We start from the raw sequence: 21,243 nt of genomic DNA on the forward strand, positions 1-21,243 counted from the left end.
AAACGTGAAATTCCGCATGAAACTGGACAAATCTGCCACAGAGATGTTTGACATGGCAAACATTTAATGTACAGTAATGCTGCAACGAGTCTTTCGAGGTGTTTCAAGTGGCGCGCTTGATCAAGAGCGGAAGAACATCAATGGAAGACAACGAGTTTAGAAAGACCTTTAATAAGCTCAAGCCCCAAAAATGTCTAAACCATTCAGCAACTTGTGCATGATGATCATCAGAGAACAATCCACATGATCTCACTTCCGCACCCACCCTTCTTGACAGATTTGTCTCCCGTGGACTTCGTCCTCATCCCGAAGATTAAGATTCAGCTCGAAGGTCAACGTTTTGATACCATTGCAGAGATTCAACATGAATTGCAGAAGATGCTCTACACGCTTTAAAAAGAAGACTTCCAGGACACGTTCCAGAAGTGGCAGGATCGCTGGGGCGCTGTATTGCTGTACAATGGGACTACTTTGAAGGAGATAGTGTGTAAACAAATATCTTCCTGTAAACAGAGATAGTCTCGAAACTTTTTGATACCACCTCGTAGCTTTTAACCAGTCAGGTTGTTTGATTCACCTGTTATGTGCTCTGCTTCGTACTAACTCTGTTGCTCTCTAATGCAATTGATAGTACACTGGAATTTTTGGCTCAGGATTGGAGCTAATCAAAAGTTGTAGGTTTGAATTCCATTCTGGCATGAGAATACTTTTTATGGGAAGTAGGAGCCCGGTGGTTAGCCTGTTGAACTTGTCATGAGTTCAAATCCCAGCACTACCAAGCAGGTTCTCCTGAGCATTTCAGCAAGGCCTTTAACCTTATCTGCTCAGTTGCATAAGTAAGTTACTCTAGATAAAGGTGTCTTATCAAATGAAAAAAACACTCTATGCTGAAAGGTTTGTGGATACCTGACGCTTCATATGCACCCTTTGATCATACCATTTCATTTTTAGTCCACATTCGCTGTTATTCCACTAGATTTTGAAGCATGTTTGCATGAATTTGTGTGTTTGGAGAATAAGGTAAAGTACTGTTGGCAGATCTTTCTCCCCAATCCATGTAAACCGTATCTTAATGGAGCTGGCTTTGTTGACAGGGTCACTGTCCTCCTGGAAAAAATTTGGGTGTCCAAATTCAAGTTCCATTTTATTCAATTCACTTGTATTTGTAGAGAGCTTTGAACAATGGACATTGTCCCAAAGCAGCTTTAAAAAGATGTTATGAATTTATGAATGTATATGTTGAGTGCCTGTGAGTTTGTTCCTTTAGATTATCCTAAATAAATGAACTAGTGGCCACTATAGACGGGAAAAACTCCCTGACATTGTATGAGGAACCTTGAGAGGAACAAGGCTAAAAAGAGAACCTATCAACATCTGGGTGGCACAGAATGTCTATTCATTACAGGTTAATCACTGTGGAATTGTATTGTTCGGTGATGGGCGCTTAAATAGGTGCTCAATGAAGAGAAAATATCATGCTACTGAATCACTAAATCCAAAGGCATCCTAGACACTTGTGTGCCTCCAACTTTGGAGATGAACCACTTATGGACGTGTAAGGCAGGTGTCCCAATATGTTTGTCGAAATAGTGACATGGACAACATGGACAATTTTGTTTAAAAAATTAGAAATGGTATAAAAAAAAAAAAAAAAAAAAAAAAAAAAAAAAAAAACCAACAGAAGAATAAACAGCATTAAGAGACAAAGTTCTACTTTATTACATACAATTTCAAAAAAGTATAACAAGGAAGGTATACACGCCTCGCCTTAACGCCCGTTTAACCCATTTGTTAATTTCTTTAGAAGAACAAAAAGTACCCCAAGAAAACAACAAGAAAAAAAAAATATATATATATTTAGAACATTTGGCTTTTTCAGCATTTATTAGACCACACACTCTTAATGGTCCACTCATCAAACATGTGTTACTCTTTCTTTTTTTTTTCTATTTCTACAATACACTATATACAGTGGAAGACCGGTTCGGCTGAGCTTTTCACTTAGGTTGTGAAGAGACTTGAATGTTTCCCAGAGCAGGTTATATCAGTACTGGTTAGGTAAGTACCTTTTCTTTTTTTCTTTTTACAAGACTTGAAACCCCACCCCCTTTAAAAAAAAATAATATATAGACAAACTATACGTTACGCAAAGAATTTGAAACAGAAGATATCTCCAAATCCCATGTCAACTGTACATCAAGGCACAAGGCGGAAAAAAAGACGTTAAATACGCAAATTAGAAGTGGCACATATTCGACTCAATAATTTACATTTGTTCTTGGTGTATTAATGTTTCTCCGATCAGCAGCAAGTGTGACACTTTGAGACCTTTTTTTAAACAGTTTAGACAGAGAGCATGTCACAGGAAAAAATAAATATTATGCAAAAATAGAAGTAAGAAAAATAATTAAAAATTTCCCCAAAATTAAAAACTTTAACGTAAATGAAAGAATATGTACTGGCATCCGAGGTTTAACAGCAACGCACTGTAAAATCACAGACTGGTATTGCAATGAGGAAAAAAAGTACAGTGCATCCAGAAAGTATTCACAGCGCTTTACTTTTTCCACAATTTGTGTAACCCCATAGAGACAACTTGAACGAAGTTTGTTCTTGGCAAATGTACTAAAAATAAAAAAACACACGTACATAAGTATTCACAGCCTTTGCTATGACACTCAAAATTGAGTTTAGGTGCATCATGTTTCCACTGATCATCCTTGAGATGGTTCTACAACTTGATTGGAGTCTACTTGTGGTACATTCAGTTGATTGGACATGATTTGGAAAGACACACACCTGTCCATAGAATTTCCCACAGCTAACAGTGAATGACAGATCACAAATCAAGCCATGAAATCTGTAGACCTTCGAGGCAGGATTGTATCGAGGTACAGTTCTGGGGAAGAGAACAGAAGAATTTCTGCAGTACTGAAGGTCCAAATGAGCCCAGTGACCTCAATCGTCTGTAATTGAAAAACAACCAGGACTTCCTAGAGCGTGCCGCCCGGCCAAACTGAGCGATCAAGGAAGAAGGGCCTTAGACAGGGAGGTGAACAAGAACCGGATGGTCTCTCTGAAAGAACTCCAGCATTTCTTTGTGGAGAGAGGAGAACCTTCCAGAAGAAGAACCTTCTCTGCAGCACTCCAAGATTTAGGCCTGTATGGTAAAGTGGCCAGGCAGAAGCCACTGAGTACACATGACAGCCCACCTGAAGGGCTCTCGGACCATGAGAAACAAAGATTGAACTCTTTGGCATTAGTTGCCAAGCGTCATGTCTGGAGGAAACCAGGCACCTCTCATCACCTGGCCAATACTGGGAACTGGGACACTGGTTAGAATCAAGGGAAAGATGAATGCAGCAATGTACAGAGACATCCTTGATGAAAACCTGCTCCAGAGCTCTCTGGACTTCAGACTGGTTGATCCACATGGTTCATCTTTCAACAGGGCAACGGTCCCAAAGCACACAGCAAAGATAACAAGAAAAGTGTCTACGGGACGACTCTGTGAATGTCCTTCAGTGGGCCAGGCAAAGACGAGAACCCGATTGAACCTCTCTGTAGAGATCTGAAAATAACTGTGCACCGACGCTCCCCATCCAACTTGATAGCGCTTAAGAGGTACTGCGAAGAAGAATGGGAGAACCTGCCCAAAAATTGGTGTGCCAAGTTTGCAGCATCAAACTCCAAAAGACTTGCTTCAACAAAGTATTGAGCAAAGGCTGCGAATACTTATGTACATTTGATTTTTATTTGTAATAAAAAAATGAATTTACCGTCATTTCCGGACTATTAAACGCACCCAAATATAAACAGTAGCCTACCAAGAAAGTCATTGTTCACCGTCTTCCTCCTTCCTTTCACAACAATTTCTCTCGGGAGTTTATCTTTTGGCATCATTGTGCGTTTAAAATCACCATCGGTGAAGCTTTTCTCCCGATGCCGTGCAGCTCAGGACACACGTGAAGTGCTTTTTTTCATGTCCGGTTGTTTTTAGCGTGTTGAATGATTCGCATTTCCTGTAGACAGTCCGAGTGAGCGGCAGGTCAAACGTCAGAGAAACATCATCCATATTTTTGATGTGGTGCGGCCCGATTCAGTGGGAGCGCATCTGATTTAATATAAAGAGTTTTATTGGTTCACCTGAACCTGTTGGGCAATTTCATTGGTCTAATGTTATGGGGCTCAGTTTTTTGGCGGCATGAAGCTTGTGAAACCGGGAAAACCCCCAGAAAAATCCATAAATTAGCCGCTTCATTGTTTAAGCCGCGGAGTTCAAAGCGTGGGAAAAAAGTAGCGGCTTATAGTCTGGAAAATACGGTAATCCATTTTGGAATAAGGCTGTAACATAAAATGTGGAAAAAGTGAAGCGCTGTGAAAACTTTCCAGAAGCGCTTTCCAGAAAGTACCGTTTATTCTATTGCTAAGTATCTAAATGGACTTAATTTTATAAAAAAAATAGTTTTACATATAAAACATAGTGCTCAACAAATGCTCCCGTAACCATTAGGTGACATTTAGCCAATTTTTATTTGTATTTTTTGTCACAAATTCTATGCCTATTTAGAGCATTGTGTTCACTGCATTGCTTGCTAACTGGTTCCTAAAACCTTGGAATCCTGGTGTTCTTGCGCATTTTAGAATTTTGAGGTGGGCGTGTCCACGGAAAGTGGTGTGGGGCATTTTGTGGTCTACAGGTATATCCTGCAATCTTGCGAACCTTCGTACCAAATGCATTTTAAAAGCCTACAGGAAATCGACGGACCTGACGGTAGTGCAGCGTAAAATTATAGGTGCCTAATTACACCTGGAAGCGTAAATCAATCACGAAGGATACAACCTGCTGTTGAAAAAAGCTACAGGGTTGGTTTAGACGATACTAATAACCTTTTTGTGCGTTTGTATGAGGAGAAAATTGCACATGGCCTTTTTTTGCGCCGATATGCCCTTGCGTCACCTAGCAGCGATGTTGTGCAGGTAGTTGTGGTTGCCGAGGGTCCTGAAAAAGGTATAAACGTGAAACCTGAAGAGTTTCTGTTGTATCAAAAATAGTACCTAAAAACAGTGGCTCCTTGGAGTAGTGTGAGAGCATTAAAGAGCCGAAAACAATGACATACTTTGTAAGGAAAGGAAAAAAAAAAACATGGAAAGTAGATGTAAAAAAAAGAAAAAAAAAGAAAAATGAAATAAGTGGGTCACAGTGTGAAGGTTTGTTGGCAGTGTGTACGGTTTGTTGCGTCACAGTGCGTCAAGGGTAGACAAATCAGTAGACCAGGACAGGATGATGTAACTACAGTTCACTAAATCCCACCGCCTGCTTTGGCCGAGACGACATCGCTAGTGATAAAAACGTCGGATTGTGTTGGACTTAGTGTTCATATATGAGTAGAAATGGAAAATCAGTGAACTCAGTTACAAATTTTATTCTTTGTTGCCAAATGTAAAGGGGTTCTGACATTGGAATTTAGTACCAAGCATATTCATGGGCCAGTTGATTTAGCGACGCCCACAAAACTCTATTAACGGCAAAGCTCACAGAGCTACAAATAATAACAAAACAGCAAAAGAACCAAAAAACTTTCTTAAATTTGTACGATTGAAATAAATAGGCGACCCCATAACTTGAATGACCGCAATTGTACGACGACGTTGATTGGCTGAGATTGCCTTAGCTACACCTGGTTATCAGATTTGTCTACCCGTGACCTATTAGGTATTTGAAATTCGATATAAACCTGGTATAAAAACACAGCTGAAATAGCATGTAGGGCAAAACTGTAAAAGTACCATCAACAATGTATATTAAAACACAGTTAGATGATGACATGTACCTGGTTTTTCTAACACCTGTACCATCAGTGACATAAATACCATTAAATATGATTATAGGCATGAATAAAGAAAAGCACCCATGGAGCAAACATCGCGTACGGCTATTTACTGAAGAAAAAATAAAGAAGTCTGTACCACATCGCAAACACTATTTCGACGTTGAACTGTGCTGTAGAAGATCTGCAGGGTGAGGAGGTCTGAACACAGTGCGCTTCGATTCTCAAATCTGATGAACCAGATGTTGAACTCCATTAATACGAAACAAACTAAAGAAAATGTGCAGTTGTGTAACTTTTCATCGTTGGTACAGTGATTTTCTTTTTGTCTCTAGACGTCCAAGGTTTCCAGGGAAGGAGTCTCCAGTTCAAGAACTGTACCGTCGATATGAATACGAAACCAGTGACTTTGTAAGGTTGATCAGAGGGATGCTGATTAGAAGAAAGGAAAAAGGTGTTTATAGCTGCTATAATGTTAACGAAACACTCTTTTTGCAGACAGTCCCCGTTAATAGAAACTGACACAAATTATGACAAATTCATTAATAAATTACAATCGCTATTCTTTGACAAAATGTTGTGGTAGAACAGGAATAAAACTAGCTGGTCCTTGATCTGTACAATCCTTCTGAGATTTAAAAGTGTGATTGAGACCCTGAGGACTCCAGGTTTCATGTGATTTGTGAGGACCAGCATTCTGGAAAGTTCCAAGTGTGCATTGTGAGGTCCAGGTTCTAGAGGGGTAGAAGCTGAGGTCTGGCTGGTCAGGCTGATGGAGCATCAGTGATTGCTGTATTTTTTTTTTTTTTTTTTTTTGAGATAGAAAGAGTGAGACCTGATGGGTAGTGAAATGTAGCTGCTGTTCATTCTGTGCGGGGAAAAAAAAGCAGAAAAAGGGAAGAGATATCAATTCTCAGTTAACACAAAATAAAAAAATGACATTTTTAAAAAAAAGCAAACAACAACAAAAAAAAATCCAGTTTAAGTTCTTGTCGTGAACTGGTCTGTGTCCCCTAGTGGATCCACAGCAGTACTGCAAGGGGTCTGCTAGTTAATGCTGAATCACAAATTTATTTTTGTTAAAAAATATAACAACATTTAAAAATATACAAATTATTGCATTAAAGTTCTATTAAACTTAAAGCTTCCTGCAAATTTATAATAGTCCACCTGATAGTAATGAAAAAATGTATGAAACTGCAAATCTATTAAAATAAAAGAACTGTAAACAACTTAATAAATTGACATTCATTGTAAAAGATATTTTGTTATGATGCATAAATCTTTTTAAAAGATTTTAAAATGTATCTAAAAAAAACAGACGATGATGCATGTACAACAACATGTTTAAATATATATAATATATATATTTATAATAAATAATAAATAAATATATAACAAACATAATATGATTGGTTTCTTTTAATATTAGTGGGTATGTTTAACACATTTTGTATCAGGGTGTTCCTGCCCTATGTCTCTATCGGGTAAGGGGTCCTTGATCGGAAACACTTTAAAGACCCCTGGTCTAGAGGTTGCAAGCAAACACACAGCTCATATTAAAAACAAGACTTCGCCCTAGTCATCTGTTTGAGAGCCAAGAGAGCTAAACTGCCTGTGTTCCCTAAATTGGAAACACAATGTCTCCTCCCTTTTAGTCAGAGCGACAGTAGCCAATCAGCTGTGAGCTCGAACATGACCTTGAAACCCTGACGTCATCTCGTAATCTTTCCTAATTACATAAAGCTAATAGGCAAAAGACTATTAGCCAAAGGCGTGTAAAATAATGTAGACAATGAAAAAAGAGAACTCGCACCATCAGTGTGTATTCTAAAATGTTTTGTTGTTTACTAGGAACATCTGTATTCCTGCTAATTCGTATTTAACAACCATAGCCTGGTTCTTTTTTTTTCCAAATACATAAATTTTCTCTTCAAATGACCAGTTTTTACCTTAGATTCCTGGTCCTGGATGACATGAGTGGTCTTTTGTTTCAAGGTTTAACTGGGGCGGAGTTCTGGGATGCTTATCCGTTGACCAACATTGTAAAGGACGCTTACTGATTTTTTTTAACTCGTTACCAAAATGTTAGGTTGCGCGTTTTTGGTCTTCGTGCTCCGATAAAGAGTTCATGTAAGAACAAAAACAACCTGCACGTTGTGTCTTGGGCATCAAATAAACTAGGTGTTGCAAAGAGCACAAATAGATTTGCGAAGAGGTAAAAAATAAGCCAGCAACAGGATAGAAAGAGTAGATCAACCCTCGCAGTAACAAACAGGATGTATGTGCTTGTTTAGTTCATGTAGGCTGGATGACACGAATTCAACAAATCCACTTCCGATGACAGAGACTTGGCTTGGCTTGTTATCGCTGAGCGCAGCGGTGTTGACGGCAGGTATTAGCATGAAAGTTAAAGCTACGGAACATGATCTGTTTGAGTCAAGTGTAGAAATGAGTTGTTGAGAAAACAGGACAGGCTGAAGTGCCGCCGAATCTCACTGTTCTAGACAGACATGAACTCTCAATGGTGCTAATGCTAATGGTCCCCGAGTTACGATTGTTGACCTACGATAACTGCGCCGCCCTCCATTCGTACACCAGCGCTTTTTCACACGTCCCCTGTTACATACCTCTATAGTGTATAGTTTATACAGTAATATAAATTGCTTTGTTTTGCTAGATTATCTATTGTAATTTGTTAAATTAATCTAATTAAAGTACACTACCCCATTCTGATCACCATTCTTTAAGACTCCAGGGTAGGCTCGGCCATGTCTCGACTTACAATATTTTACGTTGTGGACATCAAATACATCTCCATTGTAAGTCGGGGACTACCTGTGTCAGGGGGTGGTCAAAGATCTTTGGTTGGGGGTGATGCAGGACTACTTTAATCGAAGTTATTATAAACCAAGAAGGTTAATACGGGTAAAATGCAATCTGCTAGCGTTGGTTTACTCCTTCGGGTGCCACTCCGTCTGATCGTCGATGAAATGGATACCTAGAGCAGATGCAAATCTCTCTCAAACTGCAGGAAAAGCAAGACCAACAGAGTACCTGTGAAAAGGTTGCACTAGCAACATGAAGCACTACAGCAAATCCGAGGGAGGGAGGGATATGGGGGCTCATGGTGGTGGTGTTGGTAGTGATGTTATCATTAGTGATCATTAGGGCCTAAAAGGGGGTTCATCCTCCTTTGTTTATCCTGGCATAAGTACAGCTGCAGTGGGTTAAGCCTCATCTCCGAGAATGAGAAGGATGAAAACAAGCTAGACAGCATGTTTCTGCAAGAACGATATCATGAGGGCTTTAACAATAGCTGCGTTTCCATCAAGGGTGGAACTGTACACGAAAACAAAAAATCCAAGTGAATTTTACAAGGTTGTTTGAGTAACTTGAGTAACATCGATTAAATACATGATTTCCAAGATAGACAAAGACCCTGTGCAGCCATTTTGTATTCTATCCCGATAAAGTTTATAATGAAGCACTTCATGTTTGCAACCTTGGCAAAAAGCCGCCCGGCAAGTTGAATGCAGGGAGTACGCTGGGGAGTTACATGTTACAGTGTTGTAATATACTGCTGTTTCATTGTACATTATATGGTCCACTGTAAATGGAAACCTGAGTACTCAGCATCCCACTACAAAACTATTGGCTATTCCCTCTCCACCTTTCAGGGAAGGCTTTCAAGTACATTTTGGAGCATGGCTGTGGGAACATACCCATTGCCCAATGCCTACTTGCCAAGAGCTCAATAAGAATATTCCAGCTCCAGTTTATGCAAAAGTTCTTCTGTGGGGTTGAGGTCAGGGCCCTCAGCAGGACATTTGAGTTCTTTCACTTTATAGGTGTTTTTATGGACCTCACTTTGTGCGGAGGTAGTTGGCACATAAAGGTCAATCACATGATTAAAACCATTTAAGTCCTCGCATATGGTTTTAGCTAATTTTAAAATGTTTTTAATAATATTCCTTCATTTCTGCGCTTTCGATGCTTTCATTGGCTGGGAGACAGAGGTGGAACGAACTACCCGCCCACCCCAGCTCGAAGCATCGAGTGAGCAAAATTGAGTAAGGAGGACTTGGCCTAATCTGAGAGCCAGAGAAGTAGCGGTTTGCAGTGAAACCTCATCTATAAATACAGCGACGTAACGAGGCACCCTCAGTGCGGAAAAACATGAAAGTCTACCTCACATCCTCGAGGCGAGCGCTTTTATAGTTGCCACTGTCTTTAGAGGCACCCTCGTCTTTACTTAGAAAACCAGCAAGCTGGAGGAAATTGCAGAGGGCAAAATTAAAAGCTGCCGCTCTGGGCAAACACATGGCGAGGGAAGAGAAACGCAGCTCGGAAAACACGGCTCCGCCTCCAAAAGCACACGGAATGGGACGAACTAAACAAGGCGGCTGGGATTCTCGGAAGGGCCTCTTTGAGCGGACGGAGGACCATTAATCACGTTTCTCGAACACCTTTATTCTGCGAGGTTTTTTTTTACAGTTTTCAGGAAAACGATTTTTCAGTTTCAGGAATGGAGACGATCGGCTATAATCTGCGGATTTACTGGTTTTGAAATATGGCGGGAAACGGCTTAGCTATTATAAGTGCAATAGGAAGTTTTTGTCCCAGAAATAGCCAGAATAACTCACGAAGATTTCCAGGCTCGAGTGGAGAAATCCATAGACCTTCTGATGATGCTCTCTTGCAAAAAAAAAAACTGAAAAAAAAACCTGCACGGGAACTCTTTCAGAATCTTGTATTTTACTTATTACAGCATCGAAACATTTGCTCTGCCAACCAAATTGTGTCACGACCACAAATAAATTATCCGCTGATGGGTTTAGCAAACCATGCGAATTATTCCACACCTTGGACGTTCGCGTTGTTGCTGCCGAGATTTAGCCTGCCTTGGGGTATTTGTGCTAAAAAAAAAAATATAAAAATACCAATCAAGGCAGCAAGCTAATGTAGTAGCGTATGCTCCGCCTTTCTGCTAACTGGCACTCGTCAACGCACCTGCTGCCACGTACATATACACTGTATATTTTATATAGTCAAGTCAAGTCAAGTCAAGTTTATTTGTATAGCGCTTTTCACAACAGACATTGTCTCAAAGCAGCTTTACAGAAAACAACAGTGAAGGTGAATGGTGTGCGTTTGTCCCTGATGAGCAAGCCGTGGCGACAGTGGCAAGGAAAAACTCCCTTAGATGATATGAGGAAGAAACCTTGAGAGGAACCAGACAATATATATAGTCCTACAAACTGCTGTTTTCGTAATTTATGTACCGTAATTTGTTTCATTTTTAACAAATTACAGTATACTACCTCATACTGATGGCCATTCTTTAAGACTTCTAAGTAGGCTAGGCCATGTCTTGTGCTTTAGAACCCCACCACCTACTGCACTACACACATGGGCAGACACGATGTACTGGTGTACGGTAGCAAGCGTTTCACCATGTAAACAGGTCACAGAAGGTCTTCCCGAGCATGCAGATAGGTGACATAAAGGTCCTTTATTGCGTTAAACGTATCGAGAGTTAATCACTTGCGATACTAGGACAGAACTCGGTATGATGCGGTAGAGGATAACATTTCCCTGACGCTGTACTCAGGCACCCATTGGGTAACTCGTTCACCATATGTGATAAGATCGTGTTGCATTAACGGGCACCGAGTGACGGCCCAACGGCGAGTTAGCTAGTAAATGAAACGGCGCGGCTCGAGGATTTACGAGGGGGAAGTAGTTCCATGCGCTTGTCCGAGAGGGTGCGGAAGGCCACAGTTTTGGGGAGTGAGATTTCCTTACTTGTAGACGCTGTAACAGTTACTGCCTCTTTATAGGTTGTAACTCCTTATAAGGGCACATGAGAGGGGAGGTACTCGTCCGGTAAGAGCTCAATGAACTAACGTCATTAAGTCAAGCATGTATGCAGCACACACACACACACACACACACACACACACACACACACACACACACACACACACACAGCCAGCCAATGCTCGGGGTCGCGTATGAAGACAATTTTAGCTTGATCACACACACACACACACACACTCGTACATGCTCGGTGGGGGATACGGTTACAGATCTGTGACCTCTGTGTGCGCGCTCACTGACGTCAAAACACAGGTCATATTCACACACGGGGAACATTTCGGGCTCCGGGAAAAACACACACATGCACACCCTCTAAATCTATAACCTGATCGTGTGGAGTAGCCTTTGCGAACTTGAACACCCCCCCCCAACCAACCAACCACACACACACACACACACACACACACTCGTGTAAACCAGGGGGCATTTCTGATTGCAAACACTGACACGTAAAAATTGAGCACAGGAGGAATCCATAAAGGACTTCCTAAAAATCTTGAGGGAAAAAAAATAAAAATAAAATAAACTTTAAAAAGGACAAAAAGGACACCTTATTTTGGAAGCTTGTGAAAAAAAAGCCTCACTATTAGTCTGTGTGTGTGTGTGTATAGTGGGAGACCCTGTGTGCCAAATACCATTCCCTTTAGCAAAGGAAAAACTTCCATCTACCCCCACCACACACACGGTCTCGGTCACACACACACACACAAACACACACACACACATACACACCAGATGTTTAGCCTACTTCAGCAAGTTGAGACAGATACAGATACACACTCACACACACACACACACACACACACACACACACTTTTCCTCTCATCTGCTCTTCAAATAATACAATACAGACACACAACACACATTGAGATGAACAGGCAGACAACACAAAGGAACTGAGGTAAAGTGAACGAGTAACACACACACACACACACACACACACACACACACACACACACACACACACACAGGTCAGCGTTGTACACTTCACACAAAAAGACAAAGTGCTGAACACACAGGAGCGCAATGCCGTGTGTTGGCGGGAGGAAAAAAAAAAGCGAGTGAAGTGGCGCAGACATGCCTGAGCGAACGCACTTGACAAAGTTTCCATTGCTGCTGTGACCTCAATGAATCGAAGACTTAGGTGTGTACACACACACACACACACACACACACACACACACACAGAGCCTACTTTTCCTGCTTTTTTCCTTACTTACTTACAGAATACTAAGTGTATGTATGTGTGTGTGTTTATACATATATATGTACAGTATATTCAATTCAATTAAATTCATTTTAATTTGTATAGCGCTTTTAACAATGAACATTGTCTCAAAGCAGCTTTACACAGATAATGCGGTGATTAAAAATGAATATGTTCTTTATGAGTAAGTTTGTCCCTGATGAGCAAGCCGGTGGCGACTGGCGACTGTGGCAAGGAAAAACTCCCCGAGATGGCATAAGGAAGAAACCTTGAGAGGAACCAGACTCAAGAGGGAACCCATCCTCATCTGGGTTACACCGAATGTCCATTTGTGGCGGGTATACAATGTTGCGGGGTGCAGTGATGATGATCAAAAGCAAAGTGTATGTCTGAGTCAGTATATATGTATACACACACACACAACCACACACACACACACACACACAGTATTCTGGACACATAGCACATATATACGCATGTTAATTTAATTAAAGTGGGATTAATGCAGCACGCATTTCTGTGACCATTTTTATACAAAAATATAAATAAGCATATAAAACACGTAAATAAATAAACTCCACCCAAAAATACATTTGAATCACCTCACATTTGTTTTACTGATGCGCCCAAGTCTCAAATCAAGCACCAGAACCCGCAATTAAAACCGTCCGTGTGGAAACATGGCAAAAGTTCCGTTCGGAGTCCTGATGATTTCCGTCATTTAGAACACCATAATTACCTTTAAACATTTACAAGAATATTTTATCTTCATGCTCTATGTTGGGAGAAAGAGGGAACAATACAAGGGGTGAGAAAATGGAGAGACTGTGAAGAAGATTAAAAGAGAGAGAAAAAGAGAAAGGCGGAAGGAAGTGTATGAGTGAGAGAGAGGAATAAGTGTAAATGGGAAAAGTATAAAAAAAAAGTCAAGTCAAGTCAAGTTTATTTGTATAGCGCTTTTCACAACAGACATTGTCTCAAAGCAGCTTTACAGAAAACAACAGTGAAGGTGAATGGTGTGCGTTTGTCCCTGATGAGCAGCCGTGGCGACAGTGGCAAGGAAAAACTCCCTTAGATGATATGAGGAAGAAACCTTGAGAGGAACCAGACTCAAAGGGGAACCCATCCTCATATGGGTGACATCAAAAAAAGGACAACGAGAGTTCTGATAGACAGAATGAAAACGAGTGGAAGACAGAGGTGTGTCGCTGTGAGTAAGAGCTATTGGGGGGGGGGGGGGATGGAAACGTGAAAGAAAAGCAAAAGGGCAGCAGGAGTGTTAGACAGAGAGAGAGAGAGAGAGAGAGAGAGAGAGAGAGAGAGAGAGAGGGGGAACAAGAGAGAAGACAAAAAAATGTGTGTGTGAGAGAGAAAGAGAAAGAAAAAAAAAAGATCAAAGAGAAATAAGAAAGAACAAGTGATAGAAAGAAAAAAAAAAGAGAAAGAAGCAGCAAGACTGTGACAGAAAGAGAGACGGGGAAAATTTTGAAAAATAGGAATGAGAAAAACAGAAAGAGGTGGGTGAGAAAAAGAGTGAAAGAGAGCGTGGAAAAAAAGAAAAGTAAAGAAGAGAGTAAAATGACAACAATGGAAAGAAAAAGCGAGACAGACTGTCAGAAAGATGCACACAGAGAAAAGAAGGAGGTGAGATAAGGTGAGGTGAGGACGTTGTGGTGGCGAGGGATGAGCAGTGGGCTCTGAAGAACTTCACCAGACCAGTGGAGCGGGGTGGAACGAGTGGAAGCTCAGGGCTGAGTGCGCACTCGGGATGAGTCTTCTCAGTAAGTGAAATATAAGAAACAACTGGGACTTGAGTTGAATAATATTTTATAACTGCATGTCCTGAACGTACAGTTACATTATAATCACACTAACTTCAAGCCCCATCTGTTTACCTTAGCAAAGAGCAAGAGGGGGAATCCTAATCAAATGGTTAAGCGGATATTTAAAAGCCTGTGCACACACGCCAACGCCAAACAAACGCGTCGAAAGCACACGGATATAAACCAGAAATCTGAATTTGCCCAAGCTATTGTCTAATCTTTAACAAATAAACAGTCCAGCCAAGACTCAGCTAACCAGCAAAAAACCTCTATATTCAAATCTAACCCTTTAGCATGCTTGGTTCATTGATCACCCTAACTCTTCCTTTCTAAGATGGCCTGGACTGGGCGGAGCCTCAGGTTGTCTCATCCTGATCCGGCCGACTGGAGAACCCGGTCACCCCAGCCAACCAATCGGTGCGTAGCCCCGAGTCGCTCCCAGCGACTTGCTCTTGCGGCCCCCTTAACATGCTGCGACATAAAAGCGAACGCTGCAGCCACGGTGTAACCATGGAGACTGGCGCCGAGGGCAACCAGCTGCAGTGTAGCCCGCACCTATAATTTGAGTCAAAATATTCAAATACACACACACCAAAAAGAATTTAAAAACAAACATTTCCATAAGCACACGTGCACCTCTACAACCACAAAAGTGTGTGGGAAAGAGAGTGAGATAGGTAAAATAATACTTGGAAAGGGGTGGGATGCTAACTCATCTCATCCTGACCTGGCCCACCAAAGAACTCTTTCACCTCAGAAAGAGAGAGAGAGAGAGAGAGAGAGAGCGCAAAGGCGTTTGAGCTGCATAAGAAGCACATCGGGTTCAGCGGAGCTGTGTAACAAACACCTCTCAGCTCCTGTCGCTGCTGTGGCCTCACAGAGGCAGGGGGTCCGTAAAGGGTTCACACGAACAGAGCATTCACACACACTCAGATACACAGAGCTTTCACACACAAATCCACCCACCCACCAATCCACACACCCACCCACAGAGTCATAAGTAACACCACCCGGGCGTCTGCTCATCGTTCAATCGCTCAACAAAGCGATTTTGACAAACAATACAATAACGAGCAGAACGGCAGCTCAAAGCAACTCTCTAACCATTTACCTGTCCCTCAATAGGCTAACGACATCGTTTGCACTGAGGAAAAGTCCTCATTAATATGCATGTTTGGAAAATTATATGATACAGACGCTCCCCACTTTTATGTACTTTCGCAAACAAACCTGTCCTTAAAGTGAATTTTGTTCAGTAAATATATATATATATATATATATATATATATATATATATATATATATATATATATTTTTTTTTTAATATTATTTATAGCACTTACATCATTAGGAGATAAGCCTAGTCAATAACAAACACAGTAACAACTTACAAACAAATTCATAGTACGAACGGTCGTTCGGAACGTAACTCGTTCATAAGGTGGGGGGGGTCTGTATACTGGACCAAGAATTATTAGATTCAAAGTAACCTTGACTTACAGGGAAAACTCCACCCTAAAGCATAAAAAATATGTAAAATCTTAATTATTAGCATCTATACGATGCAGTTGCACCAAGTTCAAGTACATCAGAGACAGGGCTTGTTTGTAAATGATCAATAAGATGGCTAATGTGTAATGATGATGATGATGGTGGTATTAGCATAACATTTTTAATTCTGAAAGCCCATCTATTTAAGGTGAGAAAGATGAGAAAGACAAAACGTTGTCAGAATCATGGCATGCAAGCAACGAAGTTATGGGTAGGGGGAAAACTGAAGAAGTCATTATACTCGTTATACATTAACTCGTTCGGTGTGGAGTATTTTCTTCATGCACATATTTCTAAGTGTAAAGAGAAAAAATTATTCACACAGAGCTGACTGAGCTCTGATATTAATCTTCTGCTATATGAACACAACTAAATCAACATTTATTGCTGAGTCACTCATTGCTGAGTCACCGAGAACCAACTCCAGCTCTAAGAAGCACAATACGGATAAGGCTATACGGGTCAGAGTGTTCGAGCAAGTCCAGTTCACGGCACTCTGTTTACAGAAACAGCAGTCTTCATTTGTCTGTCACAGTGTGGACACCTGGGCTGTAGTTAAAACCCTCCGAAGTTTTAGCGAAGGGATTTTCCGCTGAAAGCTCAAACTCTGTGAGTGGGAGCTGTTTTATAAACAGCATGACATGCACATTCCTTACTGAATGCAGTGACAAGATCTTTCACACTCACTTTTCCACACAAACATGCTCAGGGACAAATTCAGTGTCTGAGCGCTACAATCTAAACGTGACTGAGCATGCATGTTGTTTGAGGCTTACCTTCTCTGTAAGTGAGGTTTCCTCTGGGGTCATCTGCTTTCTGAAAGGTTATACTGGCATAGGCTCTCGGTTCCTCTGCTGCCTCTGCAACCCCGTGATCCACCTGCCGTGTCTGGAAGCTCAAGCTCCAATCCGGGATGTGCGGCTCTCGGTTCTGATCCAGATCCAAGTCAATGTAGTTCAGGCCTATATGGTTCTGAGGGTCAATGGCGGATGTTGTTGCAGCAGCAGCAGGAGGAGCGGGGGGCGTGGAAGTCTCAATGGGCTTAAGCCAAACATTCTCAAATGAAGCAGAACTGTGGCGTTTGACGTCTGACTGAAAGCCTGTGGTTGTGCTTACTGTCCCTTTGGTTGTTGTGGAGGCAAACGTTTCTGAGCTATGTCGTCTCCTTCCTTGAGGATCGACCCGGATCACTTTGGCTCCCTGGTTTCTTGGAGGAGTCGGGTTTACTCGAGAGAAACCACAGAAATCTGTCAAAGGGCCAATAAGCACAGACCTTTCTGGGGCTGCACCTAATGTCGAGATGTTATTATTGTGGGACTCTGAACAAAGTGGGTCCTGTAACGAAGTGTTTATAAGAATACTTTGGGAATCAGGATAGGCTGTGGAGTAAGAGCCCAGTTGCATACTCATGTAGTCATGTTCAGGGATACTTTTGCATGGCAGGAGATGCAAAGAGGGCAAGTTTTCAGAAGAACCAACAATGGTGTAGTCTGGGGAATTGGACTTTGGCTTTACAGACTGTGAAAGCAAGTTTTGTGACCCTAGCTGCATATTCATGTAGTCCGAAGAAGGCGGCTCTGATTGGACTTCACCTCCATTACCAGCAAACACGGGTGAAAACAGTGATGCTAAGCTCGCCGAAAATGCTTTGTCATTAAACTCAATGTTTACATACTCTCCTGGGCTTTTGGGCTCACCTGGGAAAGGGTTTTCGCGCATACGTGGAAGAGTGCTAGCTCTGTTCGCATCCAACGATAGCCTTGTCGGTCGAACCAGTCTAGAGTTGACCTCTGACCTTTTGGGCCTCACGGAAGGTTGCTGTGTACTACACTGACCACCCAAACTGTCACTGCTTGCCGACGATGAGGAAGAGTCGGCACAAACCAAGCGACCGCTGCCAAGCGATATCCGCAGAGGGCTCTGGTCCTGCTTCCTGTTGGCATGTTTAAAAGAACGAGGCAGAGAGTAGTAAGCGTGTGTTGGCCTGGACGACTCGTCCACAGGGTTAAAATAGCAGTCTGGTGGGGTGCCAGTGGTTGAGCCGCTAGCAGGAGACATGTTTATATAGTCTCCACATGAGGACACTTTTCCTTCTGTGCTCTCAATGGACAGTGTGGGGTTAATGCCATTGGTCCAGATCTTTCTATAGTTAGCAGAAAGATCCGGCGAACAGCTACCGCTAGGTGACATCATCATGTAGCCACTCGAGTCCACTCGTGTGTGCTGCCGCGGATTGATAATCTGTTGTGGGGCTGAAATGCTTTTTGGACTCATGGGCATGTAGTCTCCACTGTTTCCTGTTACCACTGCAGAAGCTACACCTGGTGACATTGGCATGTACCCATCGTCCTTGTGACTGGACTTGCTACCTCCTTCCGCTGTTGGTATATCCAAGCATTCTTCAGGATATGAATTTGTGGACAGGTTCTGATATATTAACGGCGATGACGATGATGCAGAACGACTACGATTATCTGCTGGTGTCATTACTGTGTATTCATCTAAAGATGCAGCAGATGACTGTGAAGGTGTTGTTTGGTGGCTTGAGGTTGGAGGTGATAGGGTGCCTGAGGAATGAGTCCTTTTCCTGAAACACTTTTCCAAATCTGGCTCATCCATATGAGACGGCGTTCCTCTGGACTGACTCCCAGTACTAGTTAGTGAACCAGACCTGGTCATGCATATATAGTTATTCAAGTCCTCTTCCTTGGCAGGAGGGGTATGTCCAAGTGAGTCAGGAGTCACGCTGCGGAACGAGCTTCGGAAATCGCATGGACTGGATCCGTATTCATCAGAGGAGATGAAGCCTCCATCACTGGGCGAACCTGATATCGAGGCACTGGAGCGTCGGGGGAAAAGACTATCTGAAGTCGAACCATGTCCACTAGTGCTACTAGAGGACAGACTTACAGGACTGATAGCTGATGGGGAGCATCGTGATGATGGTGTGGGGATAGACCTGCTATGGTTTAGCGGTGGATGCAGTCTGGATCTGCCCCTGTGCCTTTGGGACTGTGGCCTAACAGATCTTGGACTACTGGGGCTCCCATCTACAGATGCCGGTCGAGACATAGTTCCTTCTCCGTCACTAGACGCCCTTACTCTGAATGAATGGCTATGTCTGCCGGGGCCGGCTGGAGATGTCGCAGTCACACTTTCTGCCCTCCAACGCCTTCCCAGTCCCACCTGACTCGGAGGAGGGTTGTTGTGATGATGCCTAGTCCTCAGTGGCACTGAAATAGGGTTGGAGCAGATGGACGATGACTGGCTTTTGCTACGGGGCCGAAACTCTTCGCTCATGGCTTTCATTGCCTCCAAGATCGTCTCATGCATATTCTGCGCCACAACGGAGTCATCAACTTGCATCCAAAACTCACCAGGCCCAGTCACCGCAGACCTCCCGACCTCGATGAAAAAGAAGTTTTCGGAGTGACCACACCTCCGGATGTTCATCAGCTGCAAAACGACCGCCGCAGCGTCAGAATTTAGTTTCACAAAACCTAACGTCTTGTTTGTGAGACACAGTCTATAAACTCCGATCAGATTTTTGGTCTGTCCGAGTCCCTTTGGTTTCAGTATAACTTGCCATACATCCTTAAAAGCCGGCCCAGGTGTATTCTCGCCGTAATTCTCATCCCCCGCGTCATTGGTTTTAGCACTCTCGTGGACCTTTCCTTGGTTGTGGAGGTCAACTAGGGCTTGATACCATGCATCCTGCTCCAGCTCGTTGTCTGCCGCCACAGCAAAATATTCGTCCTTGGTGTAAAGGGCGACGAGGTATTTGTTTTTGGAATCCGCCCTTTTGTTAATATTGAAGCAACTCTCGAGTGGGATTGACCTTTTCGGAGCCCCGGACTTGTGTCTCCATTTTTTTTCATTCTCGTAGTACTCCAACCTGGAGGGCCCGGTATCACTTGCCGCTCGCAGAACAAAAAACCTTTTGTGCATGCTTTTGGGTTTCCTTAAATAACCCACCTTTCTCACAACCGAAAAACAAACCTTCTCTGTAGACGGACTGGCCATTTTATCAGACCGGAGGGGAAAAAATTTCTATGCAAAAAATGTCTTTTTTTTAATATTTAAAGAGGAAAAAAAAGTTTATTTCCATTGAGCAAAAAAATAAATAATGCTGCTTGCACTTTAAAGTTCTTCTTCAAAAGGGTAATCTAGCTCAGCAGCTCGTGCCAAAACACACACTCCAAAAACTCTCCGAGGTCCATTCTTTAGCAAAGCTGTGTCTTTTTTCAATCCAGAATAAGGTTAAAGAACCCATTCTTAGTTTTATACCTTAGATAAAAGTACCAAAGGGAAAAAAGCATAAAGGAGCAGAGGAAAAACGTGTCCTTTTAATCCAGAGTTCCGTGAGCACTATGAAAACAGGCACCGTCAATAATCCAGACACACAGACATGGATAAGGGATAGAGACGCGCGCGAGACTGTCCTATCCCGCACGCGTGCACAAATCCGACACGCACAAACTCAGTCCATGTTGTCGCGTATCCGAGTCCCGTTTCAGCAGCTCCGATAGACAAAAAAAATAATAAATATATGTATAAAAATAGATATAAATCCCCCGCTTTCGGCACGCACGCATGCACACCGACGCGCACGCATGCACACGCACGGCAGCAACAAAAACAACAACAACAACAAAAAAACAACAACCCCAGCGCGTGCTCGTATCCCCGCAGCACGAGGACGAAAAAAAAATCCCTGTCCTGCTCTGGGCAGCGGTGAGCACGTGACACGCCGAGCCGATGCGTGGCCAGATGAAAGCGTGAGCTCAGCCTACGATACAACCGAAGCCCCGCCCTTTTCCACGAGGACACGCCTCAACCTCGAGCTCTCATTGGACGACAGGGTTGTCCATCAACCTGAGGAGAAAAAGAACACCCTCAAAGTTTGTTGTAGCCGTAGGCGTAGTAGAAGACACGACGTGTAAAAACA

At 42.5% G+C, this 21,243-nt stretch overlaps 1 protein-coding gene across 1 annotated transcript; it reads right to left on the bottom strand.

The window, feature by feature from the left end:
- Positions 1-6,660: 6,660 nt before the first annotated feature.
- On the bottom strand, positions 6,661-21,084 carry irs1 (insulin receptor substrate 1). Its single transcript, XM_083548550.1, has 2 exons — positions 17,072-21,084; positions 6,661-6,699 (listed from the first exon to the last, which is right to left on the bottom strand). Exons 1-2 carry the CDS (start codon positions 20,316-20,318, stop codon positions 6,695-6,697), a joined length of 3,252 nt encoding a protein of 1,083 aa, XP_083404676.1. The 5' UTR covers positions 20,319-21,084; the 3' UTR covers positions 6,661-6,694.
- Between the last annotated feature and the right edge of the window lie 159 nt (positions 21,085-21,243).

This window comes from Silurus aristotelis (genome assembly GCF_946808225.1).
Source record: "Silurus aristotelis genome assembly, chromosome: 8".
In the NCBI taxonomy this organism is placed as follows: domain Eukaryota; kingdom Metazoa; phylum Chordata; class Actinopteri; order Siluriformes; family Siluridae; genus Silurus; species Silurus aristotelis.

Excerpts from the sequence above, each read along its gene's own strand:
- irs1 (XM_083548550.1), bottom strand. The coding sequence starts at position 20,318 with ATGGCCAGTCCGTCTACAGAGAAGGTTTGTTTTTCGGTTGTGAGAAAG.